Source organism: Ahaetulla prasina, chromosome 4 (assembly GCF_028640845.1).
Source record: "Ahaetulla prasina isolate Xishuangbanna chromosome 4, ASM2864084v1, whole genome shotgun sequence".
Taxonomy (NCBI): Eukaryota; Metazoa; Chordata; class Lepidosauria; order Squamata; family Colubridae; genus Ahaetulla; species Ahaetulla prasina.
This window is the reverse complement of record NC_080542.1, coordinates 115,839,153-115,867,151: the sequence shown is the minus strand read 5'-3', so window position 1 is coordinate 115,867,151 and position 27,999 is coordinate 115,839,153. Positions and strand designations below refer to the sequence as shown.

Below are 27,999 nucleotides of genomic sequence, written 5' to 3'. Positions count from 1 at the left end.
AAACAACAACAACAACCCAATCAAATTAAAGCACCAGAAATTCAGACGGGAAAATATAATTTCTGGAGGGAAAGAACACCTTAATTTTATTAAAATCCCCTGTTTTAAAAGAACAGGCAAGTAATGTCATCATACAATAGGAACAACTTAAACCTTTCATAATCTAAAATTGAACAGGGTCAAAGTAATGAATAAGGGAAGAAAGAACACATACAAAGGTGATTAATTTATGTTACCCTCAGGGCCTTTCAGTCTGCAGCCCAATCCAATGGGTTGCAAAGAGAATTCAGGATCCAAATCCATCATCTTTTCATATCCTGTTAACATTTTTCTAAAGAAAATATATTAAAATACATCTCTCTTCCCCTTCTTTGATTTTCTGAGTGGGGTGTACATATCTGGATCATCTATTAAATTGGATCTGTTATTTTCTTTCTCCTTGCACTTCACAAAATCAAAGACATCATCTTCCCCAAGCGTTAAGTTCTACTCTTTAAAACTTAGAAATTGTTCCTTGCCTTTTTCTTCAGTAAGAATAGGCAGTGATAGCAAGACTAGGCAAGACTAGCAATTAAAAAACTTTATAATTTTGTAATTTTGGATCACCTTCTCCCAGTGGTATCTGACTATTGATAACATTTTGCAAGGGACGACTCCTTTCAGACTATTATTTATCATCGTGGACCACATAGATGGGTTTTCTCTGTGCCAACATCACTTTTGGGAAATCCTGAGATTAGGTTAGAATACAATGATAATACTTTGCATCATTTTAGTCAACAATTGGAACTAAGATTCTAGTCCCAATTGTGATCATAATCCAATTATTTATTTTTATAAATAACTGAAGGCGTCAAACATATCTTCCTCCTACTATATTCTTCACAACAGCCCTGAGAAATGGCTGAGAAAGAGTGATTGGCACAAAGTCAAACAGCTATCTTTCATGCCTAAAGTGGGACTAAGATTCGTGGTCTCCTGGTTTCTAGATGTATTCCCCTTAACCACAAGATTAAACTGGCTCTCTGCCTCTTCGCAATTTTTACAAAAAAAAATCAAGAGTAAAACAAAGAAAATAGTTAAAATTGAACTGAATTTAAATTTAACTCTAAAGGTTATACAATTACTTCAGGCTAGCATCCATTCTTTGGGTGCTTAGGAAGAACTATTAACTATTGGAAAAGGCTTCTTGTTGAAATAATTGAATGTCTCTTCTAATAAGTTAACATTACAGGGACTTTTAGATTGTACTTTAATGTAGGTTGATGACATAATATTGTACTGTTTACATCTTTTTCCTGTAAACTGAAAATGTAAGTTGTTTAAAATCAGTTTCAGTTGAAGCTGCCTATAAGTATAAATATTCAAACATACCCAATTGTGTTTGTAAGCAATTATTTCATTTATTTAAAACATGTATGCCACTTCCTGGTTAAAAATAATCTTGAAGTGACATACATAGAAAGCTTCAGGAGTAAAAGCATTACAGATTGTCCTTGTTTAGCAACTGCAACTCAGTCATTAAGTAATCACTAAGTGAAAAACATGTAACCATGACTATGCTTATGATTTTACTTCAGCTTTACTTCTGTTGCAGCAAAAGTGTAAACGTGGGCATTGGTCACAGTTACTTTTTCAACCCCATCATAGACGTCACCGTCTAATTGCTAAAAGAGGATTATCTGTACAGTACAAGATGGCAATTATTTATGTAGGAATTACAGAAGCCAAACAAAACACACTCTTAAGTATAATTTAGAGCAGGGGTCCCCAACCTTTTAGACCTCAGGAACCATCAAGTTCATAATTTTAAATCCTGCAGACCACTAATACGAATCCAGTGCTTGCTGAAGCGCCTGGATTCCCAGTGATGGGATGGGGTCCTTCAGGCACTCTCCCTCCTCTCTCTCTCTCCCCCCCTCTCTTTCTCTCTGTCCTCCTCTCTCTCCCACTCTTTCTCATTCTCTCTCTCATCCTCTCTTTCATTCTGTCTCTTTCTCTCCCCCTCATTCTCTCTCTCCTCCTCTCTCTCCCACTCATTCTCTCTCATATTCCCTCTATTTCTCTCTCTCTCATTCTCTTTCTCTCTCTCCCTTTCATTCTGTCTCCTTCTCTCTTTCTCTCTCCCCCTTCTCTTTCTCTCATTCTCTCTCTCTCCCCCTTTCTCTCTCTCATTCTCTCTCTTTCTTTCTCTGTCTCTCTCTCTCTCTCACTCTCTCCCCCCCTTTCATTTTGTCTCCTTCTCTCTCTCTTCCTCTCTCCCCTTCTCTTTCTCTCTGAGAGGAAGTCAAGCATCTCCCCGAGAGACCGAGGTGCACAGAACACCAACAAGGGCTGGCGAGATCCAGCAAGAGATGAAGCTTCACTCCCGCTCTGGAATATGGAGCGAATCTACATTCCCCTCCCCTTCCGTTGCCAGGCGAGGAGTGATTGGAAAGGGAGGGCAAGGTACGGGGACAGCCACTGGTGGGTTCAGCCAACAGGAAGCTACAGCAGAGGGAAGAAACAGCCCGGGGTTCCCACCACCCATTGCTTCGGCCCGCCTGCACTGCCACTGCCCCTTGCACCATTACTTCATTCTGACTGGTGAAGGCTGCACTGCAAAGTTGCAAGTTGCACGAACCTCCCTCAACGGCGGAGATTTCCAGCCCCACCATGAGCTTCCTGGCCAGTCCCATATTCCAGCGCTCTAGTCTCAGGATTGGCCATTGCTCATCCTGGAGCAGCTCCTCCACCCGGGTGCACCGCGGATCACCAACATTTTCTCACGGACCACCAGTGGCCCGCGGATTACCAGTTGGTGACCACTGATTTAGAACAATTGCTAAATAACATTAAGTCTTTGATTTTATGATGCACTTTTAATAGAACATCAATTTAAAATCCAGTATTAAAAGCACTTTTGGAAGCAACTATCATACTATCAATAGTAAAGTAAAGCATATTTTTGGAAGATAGCTATGGGCTAAAAGGAATGTTGGACTTACCTGAATGTTCTTTCTATGTGCGCTGCAGAAGAGTCCAAGCATGGGTTCAATTTGTCTGATTGGCCAGAGACTGAGTTGCAAATTCTTTGGCCATGCCTCCTCCCGGCTGAGCCTCAGTTTTTTCAATGAAGACCAGGATCTGGAGAAGACATAGTCCAACTGATGAAATTGACCTCCTGGTCCCATAATAGAACCAGGGTGGGTTTAGACTCTCCTGTAGTGCACAAAGAAAGAACGTTCAGGTAAGTCCACCATTCCTTCTCCTATGCGCTACTTGGAGAGTCCAAGCATGGGATATACCCAAGCTAAATTGTCGTTGGATGGGAGAGATAGATTGGTCCAGGGTCCCTCGGCTGGCAGGACTCGCTGTAACACTCGTCTCCTGAATGCTGCTTCTGCAGAAGCAGACTTGTCCAACTTGTAATTCCTCACAAATGGAGAGGGAGAAGCTTAAGTGGCTGCCCTGCAAATTTCCAGAATTGAGGCCTGTGTAGCCCAGGCCGCTATGGTGGCTGTACTTCTGGTTGAATGCGCTGTGATGCGGTGTGGTGCGGGCCTGGCCTTGTAGGCCAATGCAATGAAAGCTTTGAGCGAATGTCCAATGGTGGATGGTGACACCTTCTTACCTATAGACCGGAGCTGAAATGAAATGAACAGAGATTCCGTCCATTGGAATGAAGCCTTGTGCTTTATGTATTTATGTAGAGCTCTGCCGACAGCTAAGGATGGCAATGTTTTTTGCGTGGATGTCTGGGTTTCAGACAGAAGTCTGGTAAAATAACTTCCTGCACTCTGTAGAACCAGGTGCTAATCTTTGGAATAAATGTCGGGTCTAAACAGAGAACAACTCTATCCAGGTGAAAGATGCACAAGTCTTGACGACCGATAGGGCTGCCAGCTCCAAAATCCTGTGTGCAGACGTGATTGCTACTAGAAAGGCAAACTTGAATGTGAATAGTCTGATGCTGGCTGATCCCAAGGGCTCAAATGTAGGTGATGTGAGCGCCTGTAAGATGACTGGCAGTTCCCAAGTTGGGTATCTGTGGACCATTGGGGGTAACAGGCTGGACACTCCTTTTAAAAAACTACATGCCCTCAGGTACTGAGAAAGAGGAGCTGTTCCCTCGCCTGGTGAGATGATAGCCGAGGCAAGCTACCTGCCTGTGAAGGGTATTTGTAGATAATCCTTTATCAAGATCCAGTTGTAAAAAATCCAAGACTCACAGAAGTGTTGCTGATGTAGGTACTACTTTCTCCTTGGTGCACCAGCGACAAAATGAAGCCCCTGTGGCCTCATATATCCTGTTCATTGATACCCTTCAGAAAGCAAGAATAGTGGAAATTACCTTGCCAGAGAAATATCCCCTTCCTGAGGATCTCCCTTTCAAGTGCAAATGGCCAACTGGAGCACTGAGGGTCTGGGTGTTGCAGGGGACCTTGGCTGAGGGAGATCCTGTGCGGTGGTATTTTCCAGGGCTGTGAGGTGGACAGTGCCATCAGATTCACAAATCATGAACGCCGTGGCCAGTGAGGTGCCACCATCAGCATCTCTGACTCCTCCTCCAAGATCGTTCTGATGACTCTTGGTATTAGGGGGGTTCAGAGGAAAGGCATACAACAGGTTGGCTGGTCACAGACAACGGAGGACATTGACCCCCTCAGTCGCTGGTGTCTGGAACCTGGAAAAAAATCTTGGAAGTTGAGTGTTCTGTGGACTGGAAAATGAATCCAGGACCGGAATCCTGAATCTTTCTGTTATCTGGTAAAATAAATCTGGGTGGAGTTGCCATTCAGACTGGGTGATAGTTCTGCTCGGGTGTTGGACGTTCCGGAAATGTGTTCCACTCATAAAGACCGCAGATGTTTCTCCGCCCAGAGACGTAAGTCTTTCACCTCGCGCATCAGGACCCTGGAATGGGTGCCCGTTGACATGCGCTTTGGCGAGTCACATTGTCCATCAAGAGAATCACGTGTTGATCTGACAAGTCAGTTTAAAAGTGGCATAGAGCCAGATGAGCCGCTCTCAGCTCCAGCCAATTGATATTGTTGAGCAGATCCTGCTGAGACCACCGACCTTGAGTCACTTTGGAATTCAGGTGGCACCCCAGCTGAATAGACTGGCATCCGATGTTAACACCAAGAGACATCCTTCCTCCATAGTGGCTGATGTCCACCAGTCCAGGGATCAGAGAACCTGCTTGGGAACCCTGATCTTGGACATTTAATTGCTACACTCTGATCTCTGACTGGGTAGAAGTAGCCATTGTAAGGCCCTTGTATGCAATCGAGCCCAAGGGACTATAGCCAGATAGGAAATCATATTCTCTAATAGTTGGGAGAGGAGCAGTAAGGGAACTAGCTTTAAAGACTTGATCTGTCCCACCATCTCCTTTATGCTGTCTCGACATTCCTGAGACAGAAATATTGTGATAAGTGAGTGTTGATCACTGCCCCTAGATGAGTTAGGCTGGGGGATGGTATCAATTGGCTTTTCTCCCAGGTCATAGAAAATCCATGATCCTGGAGAGTTTGGACCGTGATTTGAAGGTCCTGTTCCGCCTCCCTGAGGGACAATGACTGAATTAATACATTATCAGGTAACATTGCAGGTGGATGGGCCTTGCCCGCAGATTCATTACTACAGCATCTAGGTTTGTGGGCCGAGGAGAAGACAAAGGGGAGTGCCCTGTATTGCCTGCCAATGGTGGCCTGCATATGAGAACCTGAGGAACCTCCTGTGGGACAGTCTGATGGGGACGTGGAGATATGCCTCTTTTAGATCTATTGATGTTAAAAGATGTCCCTGTCTGATGCAACCCAGGATAGTATGAAGGGATTGAATTTTGAACCTTTTGTACTTTATGTGTACATTGAGTTCCTTCAGATTCAAAATAGTTTTCTGGCCGCCCGAACTCTTGGGAACCAGAAAGAGGACGGAGTAAAAGCCAAGACCCTTCTGACCCACTGGCACTGGCTTTGGCCTTGATTTGCCACTGGCTTTGATATCCAGCAAATGCTGAATCTTGGCCTCCATCATAGCCCTTTTGTTGTGGGGGACTGGAACAAAATTCTAGGGTGAGCCTGAGCCTTACTGTTTGTAATGCCCAAGCATCAGTAATGGTATCCCTCCACTGGCTGGCAAACATCTTTAATCGGCTGCCAATGGGGATATGTGACTGAGAGTCACTTCGAGTGGTGGTAAGATCGGCTACTGGCACCCCTATAGAGACATCTGTTAAGTCCTCGCGGCTACGTCCTGTCTGCCTCAGCCAAGCTGGTTAGCAGCGCACTGATTGGTTGAGGCGCAGGCAACAAGAAAGAGCGGGAACCGGGAAGAGCCGTCATTGGTTCCCCATTTGACAGCTACTTCTTTGTAGCTGTCAACGCCAGCACTTCTCCTCAGAAGCGTTTTGTCTAGTTGTTGGAAGGTTAGCGTTTGTTCTAGTCTGTTGTATGCCAATAAAGTTGGAGTTTCATGGCAGCCTCGCCTCTGTCCTTATTGGGCCAGTCTCGGATCTAACACTGGCGACGAAGGTGGGATACTCCCGACATTAAATCCGAGCTATGGACAGAGAGGAAAGTGCCTTGCAGAGCAAATTACCTCACGACTCGCAACAATTATGGCCGGTGCATTGCCAATCTTTTCACCGTTCGTCCCTTCATCCGAGAAGTGGGACGAGTATATCGAGAGTTTCGAGTGTTTCCTCCACGCCAATGACCTCGCGGATTTGTCCGGCGCGAGGAAACGGGGCTATTTCCTAAGCTCATGCGGCAGCGAAGTGTTCAGTACCGCTCGAGCTCTCGCTGCCCCACAACTAGTTTTTGAGTTAACATGGGAAGCACTAGTGGAAAAATTGAAGAATCACTATGCTCCCGCCCCATCCCGAATCGCCCGCCGGCACGCGTTCCAGCATTGTGTACAAAAGGAAGAACAAACGATCAACGCATATATGGCTTCCTTAAGATCGGCCGCCCTCCAATGCGAGTTTCGAGATTTCCTGGATGACATGTTGTTAGACCAATTGGTCTGTGGCGTCCGGGACATGAGACTCCAACGGCGCCTCCTGGCACGAAAAGATTTAGACCTTTCCACGGCCTTATCTGAGGCCAGAGCTGCGGAAATGGCCGATGACTCGGCCGCAGAGCTCCAGCGACACCAGAGGGGATCCCTAACGAGCGATCGCCCCCTGGGCGTCCACCATGAAGATGCTACTCAAGAGAGCTCGTCGGAAGAAGAAGCAGACGTGCGCCGCCTAAATCTCCGACAAAGGCGGCAAGGGGACTTCCCCGACAAGCACCTGCCAAATCCATGCATGGGGTGTGGAGGAGACCACGCGAGAGGCGACTGTAAATTTAAAACAGCTGTATGTCGCCGCTGCGGGAAACGGGGACACCTGGCACGAGTGTGCAGGGCAACCCTGCCATCCAGCGACGATGCCCTGGAGCGAACCAAGTCACAGAAGCCAACCCGGAAGCCGATGGCGCGTCAACGGGCCTGTTTCACCGCCTCCGATTCTACCGACGACGTCGTCAGCTTCGCCACCTCCACGATACCAACCAACAAAATACACCTGTCGGTGCAGCTCAAAGGGGCACAGTGCGATATGGAGGTGGACACCGGCTCGTCGCGCTCCCTTATTGCCTGGTCTACCCTGAAACATCTCGTTCCAAGTTTGGAAAAGGGAGCTCTCAAGCCCTGTGCAGTGACATTGCGAGACTATCAAGAGAAAACGATCCCAACCCTGGGCATGGGCAGATTCAGGGTAGCATACCAGAAATTTGAGGGCAGTTTACCACTGATCGTTGTCAGGAGCGACCTGCCAACCCTCCTAGGGCTGGACTGGTTCGCTGCCCTCGGCCTAAACGTGGCAGGGGTCCATACCACTCTCCTTGATGTGCCATCAGCATTGGCCAGCGAATTCGCTAACGTTTTCGAAGACACCCTGGGTAAATATAATGGAACCCCAGTGTCACTTCAGCTTGACCCCCAGGTGCAGCCCATTCGATTGAAGCCAAGAAGGGTCCCCTTAGCACTCTGACCGAGAGTAGATGAACAATTGGATAAACTGATATCCCAGGGCGTTTTGGTTCCCATTGATCACGCTAAATGGGAAACCCCAATCGTAACCCCCCTGAAGCCGGACGGATCTGTGCGGACTACAAGGGGACGATCAATAAAGCCCTCCAAGCCAATCCGTACCCTGTCCCGGTGGTGCAACACTTGCTCCACTCCCTGGGCCAGGGCCGAGTTTTTGCAAAGTTAGACTTGGCACAGGCCTATCAACAGCTCCCGGTGGATGAGGAGACGGCCATCGCGCAGACAATCGTCACCCACCGGGGAGCTTTCAAGTGTACACGACTCCAATTTGGAGTCAGTGTAGCACCGGGAATATTCCAGGGACTCATGGAGCGGTTGCTCTATGGCCTCCCCGGAGTTGTTCCTTACTTTGATGACGTTCTGGTGTCAGGGAAGGATCTCCCAGAACTAGTCACCAAGGTAAAGGCTGTGATGGGCCGATTCCGCCAGGCGGGGTTGAAATTACGGAGGGACAAATGTCGGATCGGAGTGCCCCAAGTTGAATTCTTGGGGTTCCTTGTGGATGCTCACGGCATCCGTCCGGCCCCCTCAAAGGTCGAAGCGATTCGAAATACCCCCACGCCCACTTCCAAGGCCAAGCTTCAAGCTTTCTTAGGCCTCCTAAATGTCTATGCTATATTCCTTCCCCATAAAGCGACAGTGGCCGAGCCACTCCATTGCCTCCTAGATGCTGGCGCAACTTGGAATTGGTCTAAAGCCGCGGCAGCTTCCTTTGAAGCTGTCAAACGGCTCCTAACATCTTCCGCTGTCCTGGTGCAGTACAATGAGAAGCTCCCCCTAACACTCACTTGCGATGTCTCGCCATTTGGGGTTGGGGCTGTCCTCAGCCACCTATTCCCAAACGGGTTGGAGGCACCCATAGCGTTCTACTCGCGCACACTCTCTCCAGCTGAACGGAACTATAGTCAGCTGGATAGAGAGGTCCTTGCCATTGTCGCTGGAATCAAAAGATTCCACGACTATCTATATGGCCGTTTCTTTTCCCTGGTCACTGACCATAAGCCGCTGTTAGGGTTACTAGCCAGTGACCGCCCTACCCCACAAATATTGTCACCACGCATGTCGCGGTGGGTAGAATTCCTAGCGGCATATTCATACCAGCTGAGGCACAAGCCTGGCAGCGCCATAGGACACCCAGATGCCCTCAGCCGCTGCCCCTCCCAGTGGCGGTCATCGACCCAGCCCCATCCCTACCGGTGCTCCTGATAGAGGAGTCTAACTCCCCTATCTCAGCACAGGATGTCTCTCGTGAGTCCGCCAAGGACCCGGTATTGGTGCAGGTCCTCGACTGGGCCCGCAGGGGCTGGCCGCAAGGAGCAGTGGGGCCGGAGTTTCTACCATATACCCGCAGACAAGGGGAATTGTCAGTACATAAGGGATGCCTACTCTGGGGGAGTAGAGTGGTGGTCCCTCTGGCTCTACGATCTCAGGTGTTAGAATGCCTACACATGGCCCACCCGGGCATAGGGAGAATGAAAGCCCTAGGTCGCAGCTATGTCTGGTGGCCGAAGCTAGACCATGACATAGAAACTTGGGTTGGACGTTGCCAGCAATGCCAGGGCTCCAGGGCTGTTTTGTGCAGTTTTTTATTTTTACATACACAATACGTCTAACAGCTCTAAAGATGCTCATAATTGCTATATTATTTTAATGTTTTTAAATAAAATTAAGTTATAATATGTTGAAAGATAACAGGTAAGATAAAGGAGTCCCTGAGGATTTTATTCCATTAGTTGTTGCCAACTCTAAGGGGAGTGTTCATTTCCATTTCAAGAGCCATTGAACCAGTGTTGTATGAAGACGTTCCCATCATCATGTGGCCAGCATGAAGTCATGGAGCACTGTTAACATCGAAGGGGAACCTATTTATCTACTCGCATCTACATGCTTTCAAACTGCTAGATTGGCAGTAGCTAAAGCAAGGTAGGAGCTCACCCTATCTCAAACCCAGGCTGCCATCTTAATTGCTGAACTATTGTAGCGTCCCAATTTATGTTGTAAACTCAGTAAAAAATTTACCCTGCATACATATTAGGCCTATCATACAACTGGATGATTGTCATGGGATACAGAAACCTAATAATTTACTGCCATTTAGTGATAGCCTAAGAAGTATGCTATTTAATAATTTATTTACATACATACACACACACACACACACACACACACACACAAAGTCATTTGTCATTAAATTTATTTTAGAGAACTGAACTAACTTACAATGATTTAGTAATTTTTTTGGATAGTTTTTAAGGTGCTACAATACACTATAAAACCCCATTTTGATTAGGTGGACATGATCCACAAAAACTTGTGGCTATAAATCTGTTACATTTCTAAAAGACTATAAAACTTTCCTTCACTTTTCCCTCCACAGACTAATATGGCTAGCTCATTTGGAAACAAAAATATTAGGTTAACTTTTAGAATGAAAAATATAATTTGGCTGTTAGAAATAAAGAAGAATATATTCTGTTGCAACCAAATCATTTCAAATGTTCCTTATACTTGTAACCCATTCTTCTTCTTTGGAAAACATAATGGCTTTACAAGCATACTAATTTCGCAAAATTAAGCTTTTCCATCATTAACAGGAATGTAAATTTTAACAACTGGGCTATAATAAGAAAACAGGCCGGGACATTTGCTGAAATCTATTAATGTATAGTTAATTTTAATAAATTAGAAATATATACATACAGTATCTATTCAAAAACATCTCTTTAAGTTTAAAGTATATAGGGAAAATTTGCAGCCATAGTCCTATCAACATCGCTAGGTCATGATTATATCCCATTTCTCTGAAACTACAACATAAGGTTTTGATTGCTTAAAAAAAAAATAAAAACATATATCTATAAAACGACAAAATGAATTACAAACTATTTGCAAGATATGCAACTTTTATTTAGCTACAGGGCCATTTTCAGCTCCTATAGAACATGTTGCACAAGGGTGCGGCAAGTTGAAGTGATTATGTTAAAATACATGCATGCATATAGATCTCATCCGTGCATAATTAATATATACATTCCTCTTACTCAACAGCCCACAGGTATACCAAATTCATTATAAATTTGGCTGATAAAAAAGTAGTGGCTAGACAAGAGAAGGAAGATGGGGTCAGGTAAGAGTCAGATATGTTGATGACCTAAAAAATCAACAAATTACAAATAATTTTATTGAAAACATGGTATATAAATGGAGTCTCAATATCTCAAGTAGGAAAATGGGTTTATAAATTTCATAGGAGGCCAGGAGCTTCACTTCCAAATAGTTAGAATAATAGAGCAATGATGAAACTATGTCTACACATTTCTTGGATATCTAAAAGTTGTACAGTGACCATTTATATGGACAGAATTCAAAAGTTATACATCATAGGCTGGAAATGTTTCTTGCAATTCCAGATGGATATTTCATAACTGATGCAACACAGAAATACAGCTAGTTTCTCCCCAGAATCCCATTCATCATTTTTATCCAATGATACACTTTACGATTCTTCAGAAATACATTTAAGACGCTACCATGGGGAAAAAACCTTCTTCAAGGAAATTTGTGTAGAGGTGCTATAAAATATACACTAATGAAACTTTGTTCTACTCCACTTTTTCATCAGATAGACCAGGAGTAGTCAACCTTTTTATACCTACCGCCCACTTTTGTATCTCTGTTAGTAGTAAAATTTTCTAACCGCCCACCGGTTCCACAGTAATGCGCCGTGTATCGTCGTCTGCGTATGCCTCTCACGCATCATGGATTGGGTTTGGGGAAGGGGTGCCAGCTACCAGCTCTGCTTGTCTGTTACAGCTGGGTGGTGTGGGGGGAGATGTGCAAGCTATTCTGGGACGAGGCTGTTTTGTTTGCGGTCGCACTAAAGTGCCATTTAGTTTCACTTATGTAACGTGAACTAAATTTATGCGCGGGCGATACAAATAGTATATTTTAGAAATTTAAATTGTCATGGGAAATTTTATGAAAGCCTAATGAAAATGTTTTTAAATAATGCTATGAAAGTTTTTTAAAAAGTCAATTAAATTAAAAAAAAGGAAAGTGCTTTAGTATCAGACAAAATCCCTACCGCCCACCATGAAAGCTGGAACGCCCACTAGTGGGCAATAGGAACCAGGTTGACGATCACTGAGATAGAAAAAGCAGTGGAACCAGTCTTGAAATGTAGAACACTAATGGCGAGACTGGCGGCAAATGAAGTTTAAACAGGTCAGGAGACAAATCATTATCAATGGGATTTCATTTTCCTAAATAAAGACATGCAGCATTTTATTCGTAATCCATGAAAAGCACTCTGGCAGGTTTATAGGAGAAAGGCAAAAAACTAATTTTGATTTTATTGACTGCAACTAATGAATGCCATTCAGGTGCTTTTTCTAATAGCCTGCAGCATTAATAAATTAATGATGCAGCAGCAATTTGAGGATGGAACTGGAGGCTTCACACAAGACTTGGGAAGCCACATATCTAAGCAAGTTTATCCTAAAGGGCATGCCTATAGCTTATGGTGCTGATGTATGTTGTCATTGGAGACCAAGTGGCTACTGTAAGATGCAGCAAATTTGTGAAACAGGTCACACCTTTCCAAAGTGAGATTATTGAATGCCTATTGTTTAAATTACTACCAGTAGCATGTGATAGTTTTCCTTGTTGGGAGAAATATCCATCTGGTTCAGTTCCAAGCTGGGAGAAAGACACTGGAAACATGGAGGCTGATTGGAAAGATGGTTTAATGATGAAGCAGAACCACATGGGTTTGAGGTCCTGAGCAGCTGACCGCTCTCAACTGAGAGTGGAGGATATTTAGACCTTCTCTTGGGTATTGCACTTAAACTTCCTGTTTCTGTGCAAGAACAGGTATACTATTGGCTGTTGTAGGGGTCATAGCTAGCTCTGTAGGTTGTCTGAGAAGTTTGATTGAAGTTTGGACTCTGATGCAATGTCCTTAGGAGATTGTGCAATGTAGTGAACTCTGCTGCTAGTGGGTTAATCCTATTATGTCCTGGAGGGTCACGTCTTAATTCCTTCACCCTGGAGCTGAAGGTCTTTTGTTTTGTAGATAGGCTGGCCCAATCTTTCTCAATGGGCACAAAAATCTGCTGGGGGAAGGGAGACTGAGTCTGCTTTCTTTTAAGAAAAACATGTTTCTCCACTTCTCATTTAGGGAAATATAACATTCTGTCTTTTTTAATATTTCTCAAAATGTTTCATTCTTCTACGAGGGTGGGGGTGCTAACTTTCTACAGCCTTTATACTTTTTCTTAAAATTTTAGATACCCACCCACTAAATTATTACTTAGCCCAACTAAAAAAAATTAAGACTGTTCCAGTTTCTGAATAGTTTTTGAATCGGTGAATATTATTTATACAGCTGGTAATAAATTAGAACATAGATAAATCAGGATTAAATTTTTTTTGAGACCCCCCCCCCCCATGCATACATTAGTCATTTCAGAAATACTATCTTTAGAACCAGAATATTGTGCCCTGGAACAAGTCTACTTTTGGAATATTGCCATAACTTAATTTAATGTCCTTCCAGCCTCACATGAATGCTGGAAATCTATGTTCTTATTTTTACATATATAATTGATAATTACTGGACCTGCTGGATTTTATTGTTCATTCTATGCACAAGATATGAATACATTGCTCAGAATTTGGATTGGGGTCAGAGAGTGTCAAGCACTTCTGAATTTTAAAAAGAAAAATGGCATACACTATTGTTCTCTATTTTCTCCAAGTTTTCTATGTAAAACATAAAAATGTGGTGAGGCTATTTATCAGTCAAAATGCATATATATCTGCAGAGCTAGCTGACTAAATAAGACACAGCTTATCCATATAAAATGGAAAATATTTTTGACAAGAGCCAAAAAAAGTTCATAAATAGGAGAAGGTAAGCTATTATTATGCAAAATGCACTATAATAGAATGCCATTGAATTACTTTGCAGAAAATTAATTTATATATTAAATTTCTCATTATTTTGCAGGGCCAAATGCTTTCAGAATATACCAGGTTTCTAGGAATTTCTTGAAGGCTGATTAAAATTTGCACGCTATCTGCATAATGTATAGTGTTAACTTTGTCATAGTAAATGATATTTCCAGGTCTACAATTAGCATTCAATAAAAGGTTTCTGATAAAATTAAGTTATTCCTAGATGTCATAGGCCAGAGAATGGGAGTTTTAATGGCAGGGTTATATGCTTCTTTTAAAAGTTAGTGCTATTTTTCATTCTCATTAACACAATGAAAACAGGACTGAATATTAAACATCCACAGGAGCTCAATATTCATTGCTGCCCCATGTTTTTATTACAAATGTAGTCTTGAACCACCTGATACAATTTCTTGGTTGTGTCTAATCTATCAGCCCAGCCCTCTATGAATCTCCTCCCACATAGCCTGGGAAAGAGACTGATAGATGTCTTTGTACCGTATGTGGGAAGATATACAGAACAAACAAGTTACAGATAGTCACAGGTGAAATGTAAAATTTGTTACTACCGGTTCTGTGGTTGTGGCTTGGTAGTGGGTAGTTAACTGGGTAGTGGGGGTTAACTTGATAGTGGGTAGTGACTGGGTGGGCGTGGCCAACTTTTTTTTTTTTTACTTTTAAAAGCATTTTTTCTACAACCTCTTAGGCCGAAGAGGTTATAAAAAATGCTTTTAAAAGCCTCTGATAATCAGGCAACTCAGCTGGGATCACCAGAGGAAAAAAAGCTTTTAAAGGGTTCTGACGATCCCAGCTGAGTTGCCTGATCGCAAGAACCTTTTAAAAGCATTTCTAACAAGCTCTTCAGCTGAAGAGATTGTAGAAAAAATGCTTTTAAAGGGTTCTGACAATCCCAGCTGAGCCACGTGATCATCAGGTGTGTTTTTTTACTTTTAAAAGTATTTTTTCCGCCTGAAGAAAAATGTTTTTAAAAGTAAAAAAAAAAAAAATCTGATGATTGCGCAGCTCAATTGGGGTGGGGTGGGGTGGCAGGGATTTTTTCTACTGGTTCTCCAAACCACCAGCCACCATCACTACTGGATCAGGTGATCCTGTCTGAACCGGGAGCATTTCACCTCTGCAGATAGTATTTTATCACTCTCATCATAGTCTACAGTTGGCTTCAACTTTATTCAGTAACACAATGATTTTTCCAGATACATGAAAACACCCCATAAATACAACCTGAGTCTCAAAGCACAGCTGGCTTTTAAAAATCTGAGATATGTGTCCATCCAACTATAATAGGATGACTGACCCAATATACCTGATACTTTACCTATATTTATTAGAATTAGAATTCTTGATTGGCCAAGTGTGATTAGATATACAAGGAATTTGTCTCTGGTGCATAAGCTCTCAGTGTACATACAATAATAGTGATACATCATTATCTATCATTTGGTTGTAGCCATGGATACTAAATAAGTAATCAACATAAATCATATTAGGATACTAAGTAAATAAGATACAAACAACAAAGTTATAATCATAAAAAGGAGATAGGGAAGATGAGAATAATGATAGTAATACTGCCTTTTTAAATAGTTTGACAGTGTTGTGGGAATTAGTTGTTTAGCATAACAGTAACAGAGTTGGAAGGGACCTTGTAGGTCATCTAGTCTGACCCCCTGCTCACACATGAAACCTGTACTAGGGATATGAACCGCCGAACTGCCGACCTTTCTGATCAACAAGCTCAGTGTCTCAGCCAGTGTCTTAGCCACTGAGCCACCTAATCAGGCTCAATGATGCAGAGCGGAATGATGGCACGGGGAAAAAAACTGTTCTTATGTCTAGTTGTTCAGGCATGCAATGCAGTATAGCATCATTTTGAGAGTAGAAATTGAAACACTTTGTGTCCAGGATTCGTGGAATTTGTAGATATTTTTCACAGCCCCTTATTTGTGGCTCTTATTTGCTAGATTTACATCCTGACTTTTGACAGAAGACCATCGAATGGTGTGCATAAAATTACTTGAATTTTTTTCCCCAACCACAGCCCAGCAGAGCAGACTGAGCTGAGTGCATGTGGCCCAAAATCACCCAAGGACCTTCAGTCTAAGCCTATGAACCTATAGGATGCCTCTACTGCCAGTCCCTCTTACACCCATCCCACCTGCTCTTTGCATCTCTGCCACCTGTTCTAATATCCAACTATGTGGCTTAACCCCTGGTAGGAGACAACAACCTCACAGATAAAATCAACCTGCCTTCCATTGAGGACCTATATACTGCTCGAATCAAAAAGAGGGCTGTGAAAATATTTACAGATTCCTCACATCCTGTACACAAACTGTTTCAACTCCTACCCTCAAAACAACACTATACAGCACTGCACACCAGAACAACTAGACACAAGAACAGTTTTTCCCCCGAAGGCCATCACTAAACAAATAATCCCTTCAACACTGTCAAAACTATTTACTAAATCTGCACTACTATTAATCTTCTCATCGTTCCCATCACCCATCTCCTTCCACTTATGACTGTAACTTTGTTGCTTGTATCCTTACGATTTATACTGATATTGATTGATTACTGATTGCCTATTTGTTATTCCTGATTGCCTATGATTATCATTAAGTGTTTTAAGGGTTGTACCTTGATGAAGGTATGTTTTCTTTAGGTACACCGAGAGCATATGCACCAAGACAACTTCCTTGTATGTCCAATCACAGTTGGCTAATACAAAACCTGTTCTGTTCTGTTCTGTTCTATTCTTCTACCTGTTCTATTCTTCTGTTCTATTCTTCTATCTGCCATGGAATTCTCAGGCATATTAAGTTTTAAACCCCTTTGATGAGGAAAAGAACCCAAGGCATCTGTAAGGAAGAAGGGCATCACCAGGCCTCTGCTATTCGCCTTCATGAATAAGAGGTAGGTTGACAGATCCAAGGGGGCCTTTCCCGAAGACGAGGGCCCGGACTGAATCGTGGCAAGGCAAGGGCGCTGTGAACCCCTGAACACAGGGTCTCCTCCGCAGAGACCGGCTCCCCACAGCAAAACTTCTCGTGCTTGATCCCCACTTACCCAGCCCAGCCCTCCTCATCCTTATTCGTCACAGGACAGGCGAGATGAGTCCTTCCCCCGAGACTCACGGCGCCGCGGAAAAGCGCCGTTCACACGCTCAGCGGCAAGGAGGAAACGGGGAACACTTTCAGGCATTCCCACCGAAACCCCGAAACGCCACGACAGCGTTAAGTTCCTGAAAAGCCTTCCGGGAATTGTAGTTTCGCTATCATTATTTTTTCCCCTCGCGAGGCCTTCTGGGTAACGTAGTTTCCCCGTAGTACTCCCGTAGATTTCTGGAAAGTGTAGTTTTTTATAAGCCTGCCTGGTTTCTTCTGCACGTCAAGGGCTGCCTATAAAGTTCGGTGGTGAAGTCTAGAATCATAAATGCTTTTTTATTTATTTATTTATTTAAACGAGGACCATCACTGTCGCTTTTATATGTGGAAGAGAAAGCGGACAATCGGATAAAGGCGGACCCCAAGTGGGAAGCAGCATTTCGTTTCCTTTCCTTTGCGGCTTTTCAGGTTTAGACAGCAGCTGGCAGGAGAAGCCAGCCTGAAAGCCCCTTTAAATGTCAGCAGCACCTTTGAGCCGGGAAAGAAACCCAAAGGGTCGATAAAGTTGTCAAAAGCGGTGGCTACCGCAGTTCTCTCTTTCATTCAAGGTCCTATAAGGAGATGGGAAACATATACAGGTAGTCCTCGATTTATAACCGTTCCTTTCTTGACTGTTCAAAGTTACAATGGCACTGAAAAACATGAGTTAGGGCTGTTTTTTCACATGCACTTACAACTGTTGCAGCCTGTGATCAAAATTCGGACACTTGGCAATTGACTCATGTTTGTGACCTGGGGCCATGTGATCAGTTTTTGTGACTTTCTGACAAGCAAAGTCAATGGGGAAGCCAGATTCACTTAACAATTGTTTTACTAATTTAACAACTGCAGTGATTCACTTAGCCCGTGGCAAGAAAGGTCGCAAAATGAGGCAAAATTCACTGAACAAATGTTTCACTGAGCAACAGAAATTTGGGGCTCAATCCTAAATCGAGGACAATCTGTAGCATTGTATGAAGTTTTAAAAGAATCTTTAAAAACTAGATGGGCACCCAAGGAAATGGCTGGGCAAGCCTTGGGTGCCATTAGCTGATATGTGCAGCAAACTGCAGTGATATCAAACAATGCATGATGTGATTATTCAAATGTTGCAATTTGATAGTTGCATCAGAATGCCTGTCACAATTGTAACTGCTATGATTCTATCACCACACTTGTTATTTACCACTGCCCTCCTCTCCCTGCAGATGTCTGGCTTGTTTCTTGCTACAAACCTCAAATCTAGACCTTATTTGCAGAGGACTGGTCACAAATATGAGAAAAGAATGACAATTTCAGTTCTTTCTGAAAAGTAACAACCCCTTATCTTCTGACTAGGTCATCTGCAAAAAGACAACCTGTTCTTTCATAAAATAATCGCATAGAATTGGTACAATAGGCTTAACCATCATTTGGACAAAGGGGGCAATCATTAAACATGTAGGTAATAATCATAGCAATTTCATGTTTTCATCCATTTTTTATTTAAAGGTTAATACCCCTTTAAACTGACACATATAGCTGTGGATGAGAGGTTGCCTCAAGTATGTTTTTTGACCTCAAGAAAAGTTTTACACTTTTTCTGCTGAAGATGTTGCAGGAGGAAAGTCATGTTTGTCTGATGGCAAAAAATCATGAGACTAGTAGCATCTTTTCCAACTATCAATGTTAGCACTTAAAAAGGCTTATGACTTTTAATAACATTTGTTAATTGGAAAAGGTGCTACAAGATAAACCCTACATTTTTGCGCTTTCGCCATTTTTACTTCCTTTAGACGCAACAAAAATCTAATATGGTGACACAGAAGGGTAGTGCAGTGGACTGGGAAGAATAAGTTCTAGCTATTTCTCTCCCTTATGGAGGAGTTTCATACCCCTCTGGAAGGGAGGAATAGGGGTGTACATCCTGGAAAAAAAATGTATTTCTGTACTGTTTGAATCCCTCTGCCAGTTTTTCCCCCCAATAAAGCTACAATGTGAAACATCCCTGTTAAATTAAATTGGATGGTATACAGTACTTAAGCCTAAACATCTCTAATCAAAGAAATGGTTTTAGAATTAAAGTCCAATTGCCTTGCCTATCCAATTGCATGTGTTGTTCTTTAAAAGGAAAAGCAATTCATTTTTTCTACCGTCTGGCCTCTAGACATTTGAACAGTGCAGTACTATATATATCTATTCAGAAGTGAGACCCAATGAAATAAATGAAATTTTATTTGTTTTTTATTAAACCCAACAATAACTAAACCTACCTGCGTAAATAGACAAAGCTTTGCACCAGTGGTGGGATTCAATTTTTTTTACTACCGGTTCTGTGGGCATGGCTTGGTGGCTGTGGCAGGGGAAGGATACTGTAAAATCTCCATTCCCTCCCCACTCCAGAGGAAGGATATTGCAAAATCCCCATTTCCTCCCGATCAGCTGGGACTCGGGAGTCAGAGAATAGATGGCAGGGCCAGCAAAAGATGGTATTTACTGGTTCTCCAAACTACTCAAAATTTCCGCTACTAGTTCTCCAGAACCTGCTGAATACCACCTCTGGTTTGCACAGAACAGCACCATATAAATATATCAATATTTAAGCTAAATATTTTTATTATTGGATCTTCGCTAGGTAATTTTGTTACATTTCATGTCCTATAACATTATTTAAAATTAATTTGCAATTTCCTTTAACTCAAATGTTTAAGCAGAACTGGACTTTTATCTTTTTATATTACAGATATAACTCAGGTCATTCACCACAAGATTATAGATTATTTCCTCCAAAACAACTTGAACAGAAAAATAAACTGCTTGGAAACTGTGAATCATTCACGTATACAACTTCATTTATTTTTCTTTTCTTCATTGTCAAAAGTATTACAGAACTCCTCTATCATTTTATATATCTTTCCATTATCTCATATTGCTGAATCTTACTACAGAAAAAAAAAGGTTATCATTACAATAAAAATGAAAACACAGAAGCTTTTGCTTGAGAAAATATAAAGATGAGTAATGTCTCCCATTATATCTGTTTATTGCTTTTCTTTAGGCAGAGGGAGGTAACATATAGTTCTTAAATTTTATAATATTGTGGATAAATTTAATCAAGGATATTCTGAAAAATAATTGTAGAATTGGAACAGAGTTTCTTGTGGTTTTCTCTTTACTTAAATTTTGTCTCAATTTCAAAAGTGTGTTTTGCTAAAACGTTCCACAGAGAAAACAACAGGAGTATTTTACTCCTGTTTTATTTGTTATAAATGCATCCATACATAAACTTTTTGCATCAACCTATCATGTCAGGTTTTTTCCTAATTTAATACATGTAAAATATATTGTTGATTGGAAGGTTCTTAATATTTGAAAAGTAGTTGAAAAATAATTTCCAGATATAATTAAGAAGTTAGGTTTGAGAGAACTTTGTGTCAATAATATAATAATGTATATATTGTGATCGTGAACTTGGTGGAAATCTCATAATTCCCAACTGCTCAGCTCATGAACTTTGTTCCTACAGTTATTAGCGGTTGTCTGGAATACAAGAGAGTGATCTCACAGCCTTTCCCTTTTCCAGAGAGATTTTGCCAGCCGGAATTTACCTTCTGACTGCCAATCTCGCCATCGTACCATCTCTGTTCCTTCAGAGACACGTAGTCTACCATGATTCTTCACCAGTAATAGTTTGTTTTTCTTTTTATCTATTTAACTATAACATTTAAATAAAAATATTATTTAAAAAGGAATTGTAAAATTCTCACCCTTTAAGGAGCCAAGCTAGAAAAACCTGAACAATCTTGGAGTGCGTAGAAAGTTTAATTCTAGTGTCATGTATGATGTTAAGCCACACAGTTTGTTTAAATTATGATTTATTGAAAAGTGACATCAGTGAAATTCAGAAACAATGCAAAGCTATATAAATAGTCATCTATGAACAATAATTAGCCAGGATTCTATAATATGCTAAGCCAAACACAAACAAACTACAACAGGACAGCAGTCTTTGTCTTGTGTAGTAAACACCATCTCTCTGCATGACTATTTGTATTCTTAAAAGAAATAATATTGATATCATTCCTTTCTCTTAATTTATTAAAGCTATTCTCTAGGTTCAATTGGGGACTTTTCACATAGGATTCATGGATTCTACCAATCAGCTGATATCATGCATATGATATTATTGTGGCTTCTATTGAACATTTACGTCTTCCATAGAATAAAACACAGCAGTAAGTATATGAATGAATTGTTTTTTTTCCACATCCCCGAGTATCATAGCTTACATAATATATATTTTTTTCTAAGTCTTCTCTCCTTGATAGATTTCCTTGGCATCATTACCAAGTTACCAAGCTGTTATTGTGGCTTTTTATGTCTTTGAATCTAAATTTGCAGTTGGCTTGGTTTTTGAATCAGAAATTACTTTCCCCTTCCTTCCCTCCTACCCTTATAGATGGTTTTCCTCTTTAGGGTGATCCGTCACTTTAATGAGTTAATGTCTTACAGGGATTTTGTGAGCACAATCTGCTGCATCAGCCACATAAAAGAAAGTGTCCACCCTTATGAAAGAAGCACTTAGTGTTTCCAAGAAGAAATAACACAAGTTTGGCTCTCCTGCTATTCACTCAACACCTGACAGCCATATGAATAGAATCTAGTAATTGCAAATGTGTAAATTGGTTGGCCATTGGAACCAAAATAACCTTTGCAGTTGAATGTCTGCCAGGCTGCTCTTCACTTAGGTGAAATTGACCTTGTGGCAGCAGAATCTTTCAGATGTTGAAAGCTGTCCTAACGTTAGTGGTATTGAGGTTTTCTACTACATTCTATACAATTTCCTTTCTTTGTGCATAATAGTTTTTAAGGCATTCTGATTGTCCTCCATTTTAAACAAGAAAATGCATATGCACAGAATTATATGCATTTTTCAACTGTTCATATTTTAAACATCCTTTGCAATCTGTTCTACATTCTTTTTCAGAATGCTCTGCAGCTTCTCCAGAATTCAGCTTTTGCCCAGAAACTCATTTTGCTCTCCTTAGGCACTATATTTTCAACTTGGCATATCTTTTGCCTGAAAAAAAAAAGATAAGAAAGCATCTTTTTGCTCTCTTAATCTGTCTTCAGAAGAAAATCCAGTTAAAAAAAAAAAAGCACCTTTGGGACAACCATGACCTGGATAACTGAGAATCTCCATAAACGTTACAGATAGTCCTCAACTTAAAACAGTTCATTTAGTGACTGCTCAAAGTTACATGGCCTTTGTAGCATACCCATGATCATGTGATCAAAATTCAGAGGCTTGGCAACTGACTCATGTTTAGAATAGAATAGAATAGAATAGAATAGAATAGAATAGAATAGAATAGAATAGAATAGAATAGAATAGGGCCTCTGGTGGCTCAACGGACTAAGTCTGTCTGTTATTAACACAGCTGCTTGCAATTACTGCAAGTTCAAGTCCCACCAGGCCCAAAGTTGACTCAGCCTTCCATCCTTTATAAGGTAGGTAAAATGAGGACCCAGATTGTTGGGGGCAATTAAGTTGACTTTGTATATAATATACAAATAGATGAAGACTATTGCTTAACACATTGTAAGCCGCCCTGAGTCTTCGGAGAAGGGCGGGATATAAATTCAAAATAAAAAAAAATAAAAAAAATAGAATAGAATTTTTTATTGGCCAAGTGTGATTGGACACACAAGGAATTTGTCTTGGTGCATATGCTCTCAGTGTACATAAAACAAAAGATATGTTCATCAAGGTACAACATTTACAACACAATTGATGATCAATATATTAATATAAATCATAAGGATTGCCAGCAACACAGTCATACAGTCATAAGTGGAAAGAGATTGGTGATGGGAACGATGAGAAGATTAATAGTAGTGCAGATTTAGTAAATAGTTTGGCAGTGTTGAGGGAATTATTTGTTTAGCAGAGTGATGGCGTTTGGGGAAAAACTGTTCTTGTGTCTAGTTGTTCTGGTGTGCAGTGCTCTATAGAGTCGTTTTGAGGGTAGGAGTTGAAACAGTTTATGTCCTGGATGTGAGGGATCTGTAAATATTTTCACGGCCCTCTTCTTGATTCGTGTAGTATACAGGTCCTTAATGGAAGGCAGATTGGTAGCAATTGTTTTTTCTGCAGTTCTAATTATCCTCTGAAGTCTGTGTCTTTCTTGTTGGGTTGCAGAACCAAACCAGACAGTTATAGAAGTGCATGTTTATGGCTGTTGCTGTGTCCCAAAGTCACGCAAACACCTTTTGCAACCTTTGGACAAGCAAAGTCAATGGGGATGCCAGTTTCACTTAACTGTGTTACTAACTTATCATCTGCAGTGATTCACTTGATAACCATGGTAAAAAAAAGGTTGTAAAATGAGGCAAAATTCACTTAACAAATGTCTCACTTAACAAGAGAAATATTGGGCTTACAATCATAAATCGAGGACTACTTGTATTCCAATAGTTCAATCTTATTTCATCACTGACAAAAGGTGGGATCTGCCGAGGATCTATGAATCAAGTAGCGCACAAGACGAACATTATGGTCATGGCCCTTCTAGCCAGTGTCTTCTTTCTTGATGTAACTGCCTAAAGCTTACGGGTGGATCCTCATCCCTCCCTGGGCCTAACAAATCTTTTGCCACTTTCCCCCCATTTTTGTTTTCCAGAATTTGAGGGTCCCGGGGAACAATATGGCAAGACACTGAGATCACTGGAAATGAAGCATTAAATTGTAACATTTTCCCTCCTGGGTGATTAGTGTACATATTTAGTATCATATATGGAGGAAAACTATTCAAGATATTATTGCTATTATCTTGGAATTTATGGCTGAATTACAAAAGCAATGTGATGTTGAGAGGTGGTGGTGGGTGTTCTAAATTCAAAACAAGGGTGAGGGTATATGTGATTTGTAGGTCTAGCTTGCCCATTAATATTAATAGCATATGTTATTTATTTCAAAATGCACAAAATAGGGTTTGCTTCAAAAGTACAGTGAAACAGATTTATCAGATTAACAGAGTAGGGAGGGATCTTATAGGTCTTCTAGTCCAACTCCCCGCCCAAACAGGAGACCCTACACTATTTCTGACAAATGGCAGTCCAGTCTCTTCTTGAAAGCTTCCAGTGATGAAGCTCCCACAACTTCTGAGGACAGGCTGTTCCATTGATCGATAGTTCTCACACTCAGAAAATTTCTCCTTATTTCTAGGTTGAATCTCCCCTTGATCAGTTTCCATCCATTATTCCTTGTCTGGCCTTCAGGTGCTTTGGAAAATAGCTTGGCCCCCTGCTCTCTGTGGCAGCCTCTCAAATATTGGGACACTGCTATCATGACTTCCCTGGTCCTTCTCTTCACTAAATTAGCCATGCCAAGTAGTTGCAACAGTTCATTGTATGTTTTAGTCTCCGGTCCTCTAATCATCTGGGTTGCTCTTCTCTGCACTTTTCTAGAATCTTAACATCTTTTTTATAGTGTGGTGACCAAAACTGGATGCAGTATTCTAGGAGTGGTCTTATAAGGCTTTATAGAGTACCTCACTTTGATTCTGTTTGTATCCCCTGTTAATGTAACTTTGATGCAACTATAAGGTTCTATTAATTATTCATTTTGGTTAGATCTGATTTGAATCTGCATAACATTGAAGTTTGGGTTATGTTAATCATTTACTCTTTGTTGTTGTTAGTTGCAAAGTCGTGTCCAACCCATTGCGATCCCATGGACAATGTTCCTCCAAGCTTTCCTATCCTTTACCATCCTCTGGAGTCCATTTAAGCTCATGCCTACTGCTTCAGTGACTCCATCCAGCCACCTCATTCTCTGTTGTCCCATTCTTCTTTTGCCCTCAATCTTTCCCAGCATTAGGCTCTTCTCCAGGGAGTCCTTCCTTCTCATTAGGTGGCCAAAGTATTTCAGTTTCATCTTTTTTTTTTTTTACATTTATATCCCGCCCTTCTCCGAAGACTCAGGGCGGCTTACAGTGTATAAGGCAATAGTCTCATTCTATATATTTGTATAGACTTTGTATATTTACAAAGTCAACTTATTGCCCCCCCCCAACAATCTGGGTCCTCATTTTACCTACCTTATAAAGGATGGAAGGCTGAGTCAACCTTGGGCCGGGCTTGAACCTGCAGTAATTGCAGGCTATTGTGTTCTAATAACAGGCTCCTTACAGCCTGAGCTATTCCGGCCCTTCAGATTTATTCCTAATTTAGGAATCTTCTAAAGAGCAGTCAAGGTTGATCTCCTCTAGGACTGACTTGTTTGTTCGCCTTGCAGTCCAAGGGACTCGCAGGAGTCTTCTCCAGCACCAGAGTTCAAAGGCCTCAATTCTTTGGTGCTCAGCCTTTCTTATGGTCCAACTTTCACAGCCATACATTGCAACTGGGAAAACCATAGCCTTGACTATACGCACTTTTGTTGGCAGGGTGATGTCTCTGCTTTTTAGTACGTTGTCATTTACTCTAGAGATGACTAATTTCTGGGGGTTTTATTTTCTTGATTTTTATTTTCTTAATTTAATGTTTAATTAAATTAAACATGCCACATCTGGTAAGTATCATGACCTGGTGATGTCAGCATCACATAGTTTTGTTGTTTACTTTAATGACATGACTAATTAAAGAAACACACATTATTACTTAGTATTCATTAGTAGTACTCCCAATGAAGTGAATACAAACTGAAGCTATAAATTGCAATTTCAGGGAAAAGGACTGATATGAACCATTACATTTATTTCTTTACCCTAGCTAAGGTAGAATAACTCATTCAGATATGAAAAACTGTATGAATGCCCTTATTCACAGTTTACCATTGCCTCTTTTTCTGGGCAAGTGAGAACACCCCCAAAGAAATCAGTAAGCTGTGGCATGCCAACATCTTATTCTCCAAGAATGTATGTGGAACCTAAGAGATATCTTTATCGTAATTAAAAATGATGGAAGTTGGCATGCTCCTTTGCAACAAGCCACCATCCCATTTAATCTTATTCTTTTTTCCAAACTAAGATAACTTTAGAAAATTAATCAAATGATCAAAATATATTGGTTCTCTGCAGATTTGTACCAAATCAGCAAAGACTTTTAATAAGCAAAACTATTCTACACTGCTTCCATTCTCTACCCATTTTTTTCCCTTTAGAATGACTCCATAGAACTCTTTTTATGGTATGGACAAGCTAAAACACGGATATTTTAGAAGACATTTAGTAAGAGAGTCGTTGTTATCAAATTGGGAGAAAATAAAGAAAAATCACTTTTTAAAAATTCCAATTTGGGTATTATCTATTGAGGCATTCTCATATCCAATAACATTTAAAAAGGAACAAATTGTTAGGTACAATGAATTGCTGAATGAAAAGGGTGAGTTAAAAACTAAGCTGGAATTAGAAGTAGAAGGCATAAAAATGATTTGGTTTTCTTATTTGCAAATACACTCCAGATATGATAAAGATTCTAAAGCAGAAGGCTTTTATAATAATATAACGAGTTTTGATAAGATTTAACTTGATTAGGAAATTATATAGGTATTATTGGAGGTTAAATTGGAGGAAGAACAAGTAAAAGACACAATGATGGTTTGGGGTAAGAATTTTGGTTATGGAATAGATCTAGAGGCATGGCAGAAATTATGGATGTATAACTATAAAATGACAATGTCTACAGCATATAAAGAGAATTTATATAAGATGTTTTACAGGTGGCATTTACCCCCGACAAGAATTGCTAGAATGTTCAAGGATAAATCCGAAAAATGTTGGAAGTGTCATCAGATACTGGATCATATTACCATATGTGGTGGACATGTGTGGAAGCGAAAAGATATTAGACTAAAATATACATATGGTTGGAGAAAATGGTCAAAAAACATATAGACCTTAAGCCAGAAGTTTTTTTTGTTGGGTATTATACCTGAAATATATACTAGAGATTTAAAATATTTGATTGTGAATATTATTACAGCAGCCAGGATTGTGTCCTTTGGGAGAAGGGCAGTATAAAAATCAAATAAATAAATAAATAAATAAATAAATAAATAAATAAATAAATAAATAAATAAATAAATAAATAAATAAAATTGGAAAAATGAGAAATTACCTTCGCAAGATGAAATTATTAGAAAGATGATGGAATGTGCAGAGATAAGTAAATTGACATTTGAAATTAGAGAACAAGAAAATAAGCAATATTATAAAATATGGGATCTATTTTACCACTGGTTAGAAGAAAAGACATGTTAGAAAAGATTTTTTTTAAAAAAGAGGTTAAGCTTAAGAGAAGTAATTTGAATTAAACTAATTTAGGAGAATGGAATGAATAATGTTATTAGAAAAAATACTAATGTTTAATTAAAAATTGATTGAGTAAGAGACCTGGACAATGCAAGACAGATGTATGAAAGAGATGTTTATTTTGAAATTGCACAAGAAGATATGTAAACAACCCACCAACACATTGTAATTGGTTTGACGAGATTTTTATGTTTATCTTTGTTCGTTGTTAAAAAATAAAAAAAATTATTTTAAAAAAAAGAATGACTCCATAGAACTCTATTGTTCTCCTAATAGTAGTTGCCACCAGTCTTAAAAGTGTTTTTTTCTTCAAAAGGCAACTGGACTGTTTTTTCCTACCAATCTTGGAATGACATCAACTCTGGCACTCAGACCTAATATTGTATTGTTAAATACTTTATATGACAAATATTCTGGATCACATGGGTTCAGATCCTGACATGAAGATACTGAAAGGAAGAAAGCTGATTTCCCACCCACCCACCCCCGCATATGAA

At 40.6% G+C, this 27,999-nt stretch overlaps 2 protein-coding genes across 5 annotated transcripts in view; one reads left to right on the top strand and one right to left on the bottom strand.

The window, feature by feature from the left end:
- Nucleotides 1-18,564, bottom strand: part of BET1 (Bet1 golgi vesicular membrane trafficking protein) — a 31,374-nt gene extending 12,810 nt beyond the window's left edge. The window contains exon 1 of the mRNA XM_058183443.1: nucleotides 17,134-18,564. Coding sequence (XP_058039426.1) covers nucleotides 17,134-17,152 — 19 coding nt within the window. The 5' untranslated portion in view covers nucleotides 17,153-18,564. The remainder of the gene's footprint in view (nucleotides 1-17,133) is intronic.
- LOC131198613 (uncharacterized) lies at nucleotides 3-27,946 on the top strand. Of its 4 annotated transcripts, XM_058183440.1 has the most exons (4): nucleotides 3-10,008; nucleotides 16,878-16,980; nucleotides 21,294-21,424; nucleotides 26,911-27,946. In XM_058183440.1, exon 1 carries the CDS (start codon nucleotides 6,608-6,610, stop codon nucleotides 8,024-8,026), a length of 1,419 nt encoding a protein of 472 aa, XP_058039423.1. In that variant the 5' UTR covers nucleotides 3-6,607; the 3' UTR covers nucleotides 8,027-10,008; nucleotides 16,878-16,980; nucleotides 21,294-21,424; nucleotides 26,911-27,946. The 4 variants fall into 4 exon arrangements, with proteins under 4 accessions (XP_058039423.1, XP_058039421.1, XP_058039420.1 ...); XM_058183438.1 differs by lacking the exons at nucleotides 21,294-21,424; nucleotides 26,911-27,946 and adding an exon at nucleotides 19,933-20,067; XM_058183437.1 differs by lacking the exons at nucleotides 21,294-21,424; nucleotides 26,911-27,946 and adding an exon at nucleotides 18,549-18,653.
- Nucleotides 27,947-27,999: the final 53 nt, after the last annotated feature.

What these genes read in the sequence shown, in the direction of transcription:
- LOC131198613 (XM_058183440.1), top strand. Translation starts at nt 6,608, where the DNA reads ATGGCCGGTGCATTGCCAATCTTTTCACCGTTCGTCCCTTCATCCGAG.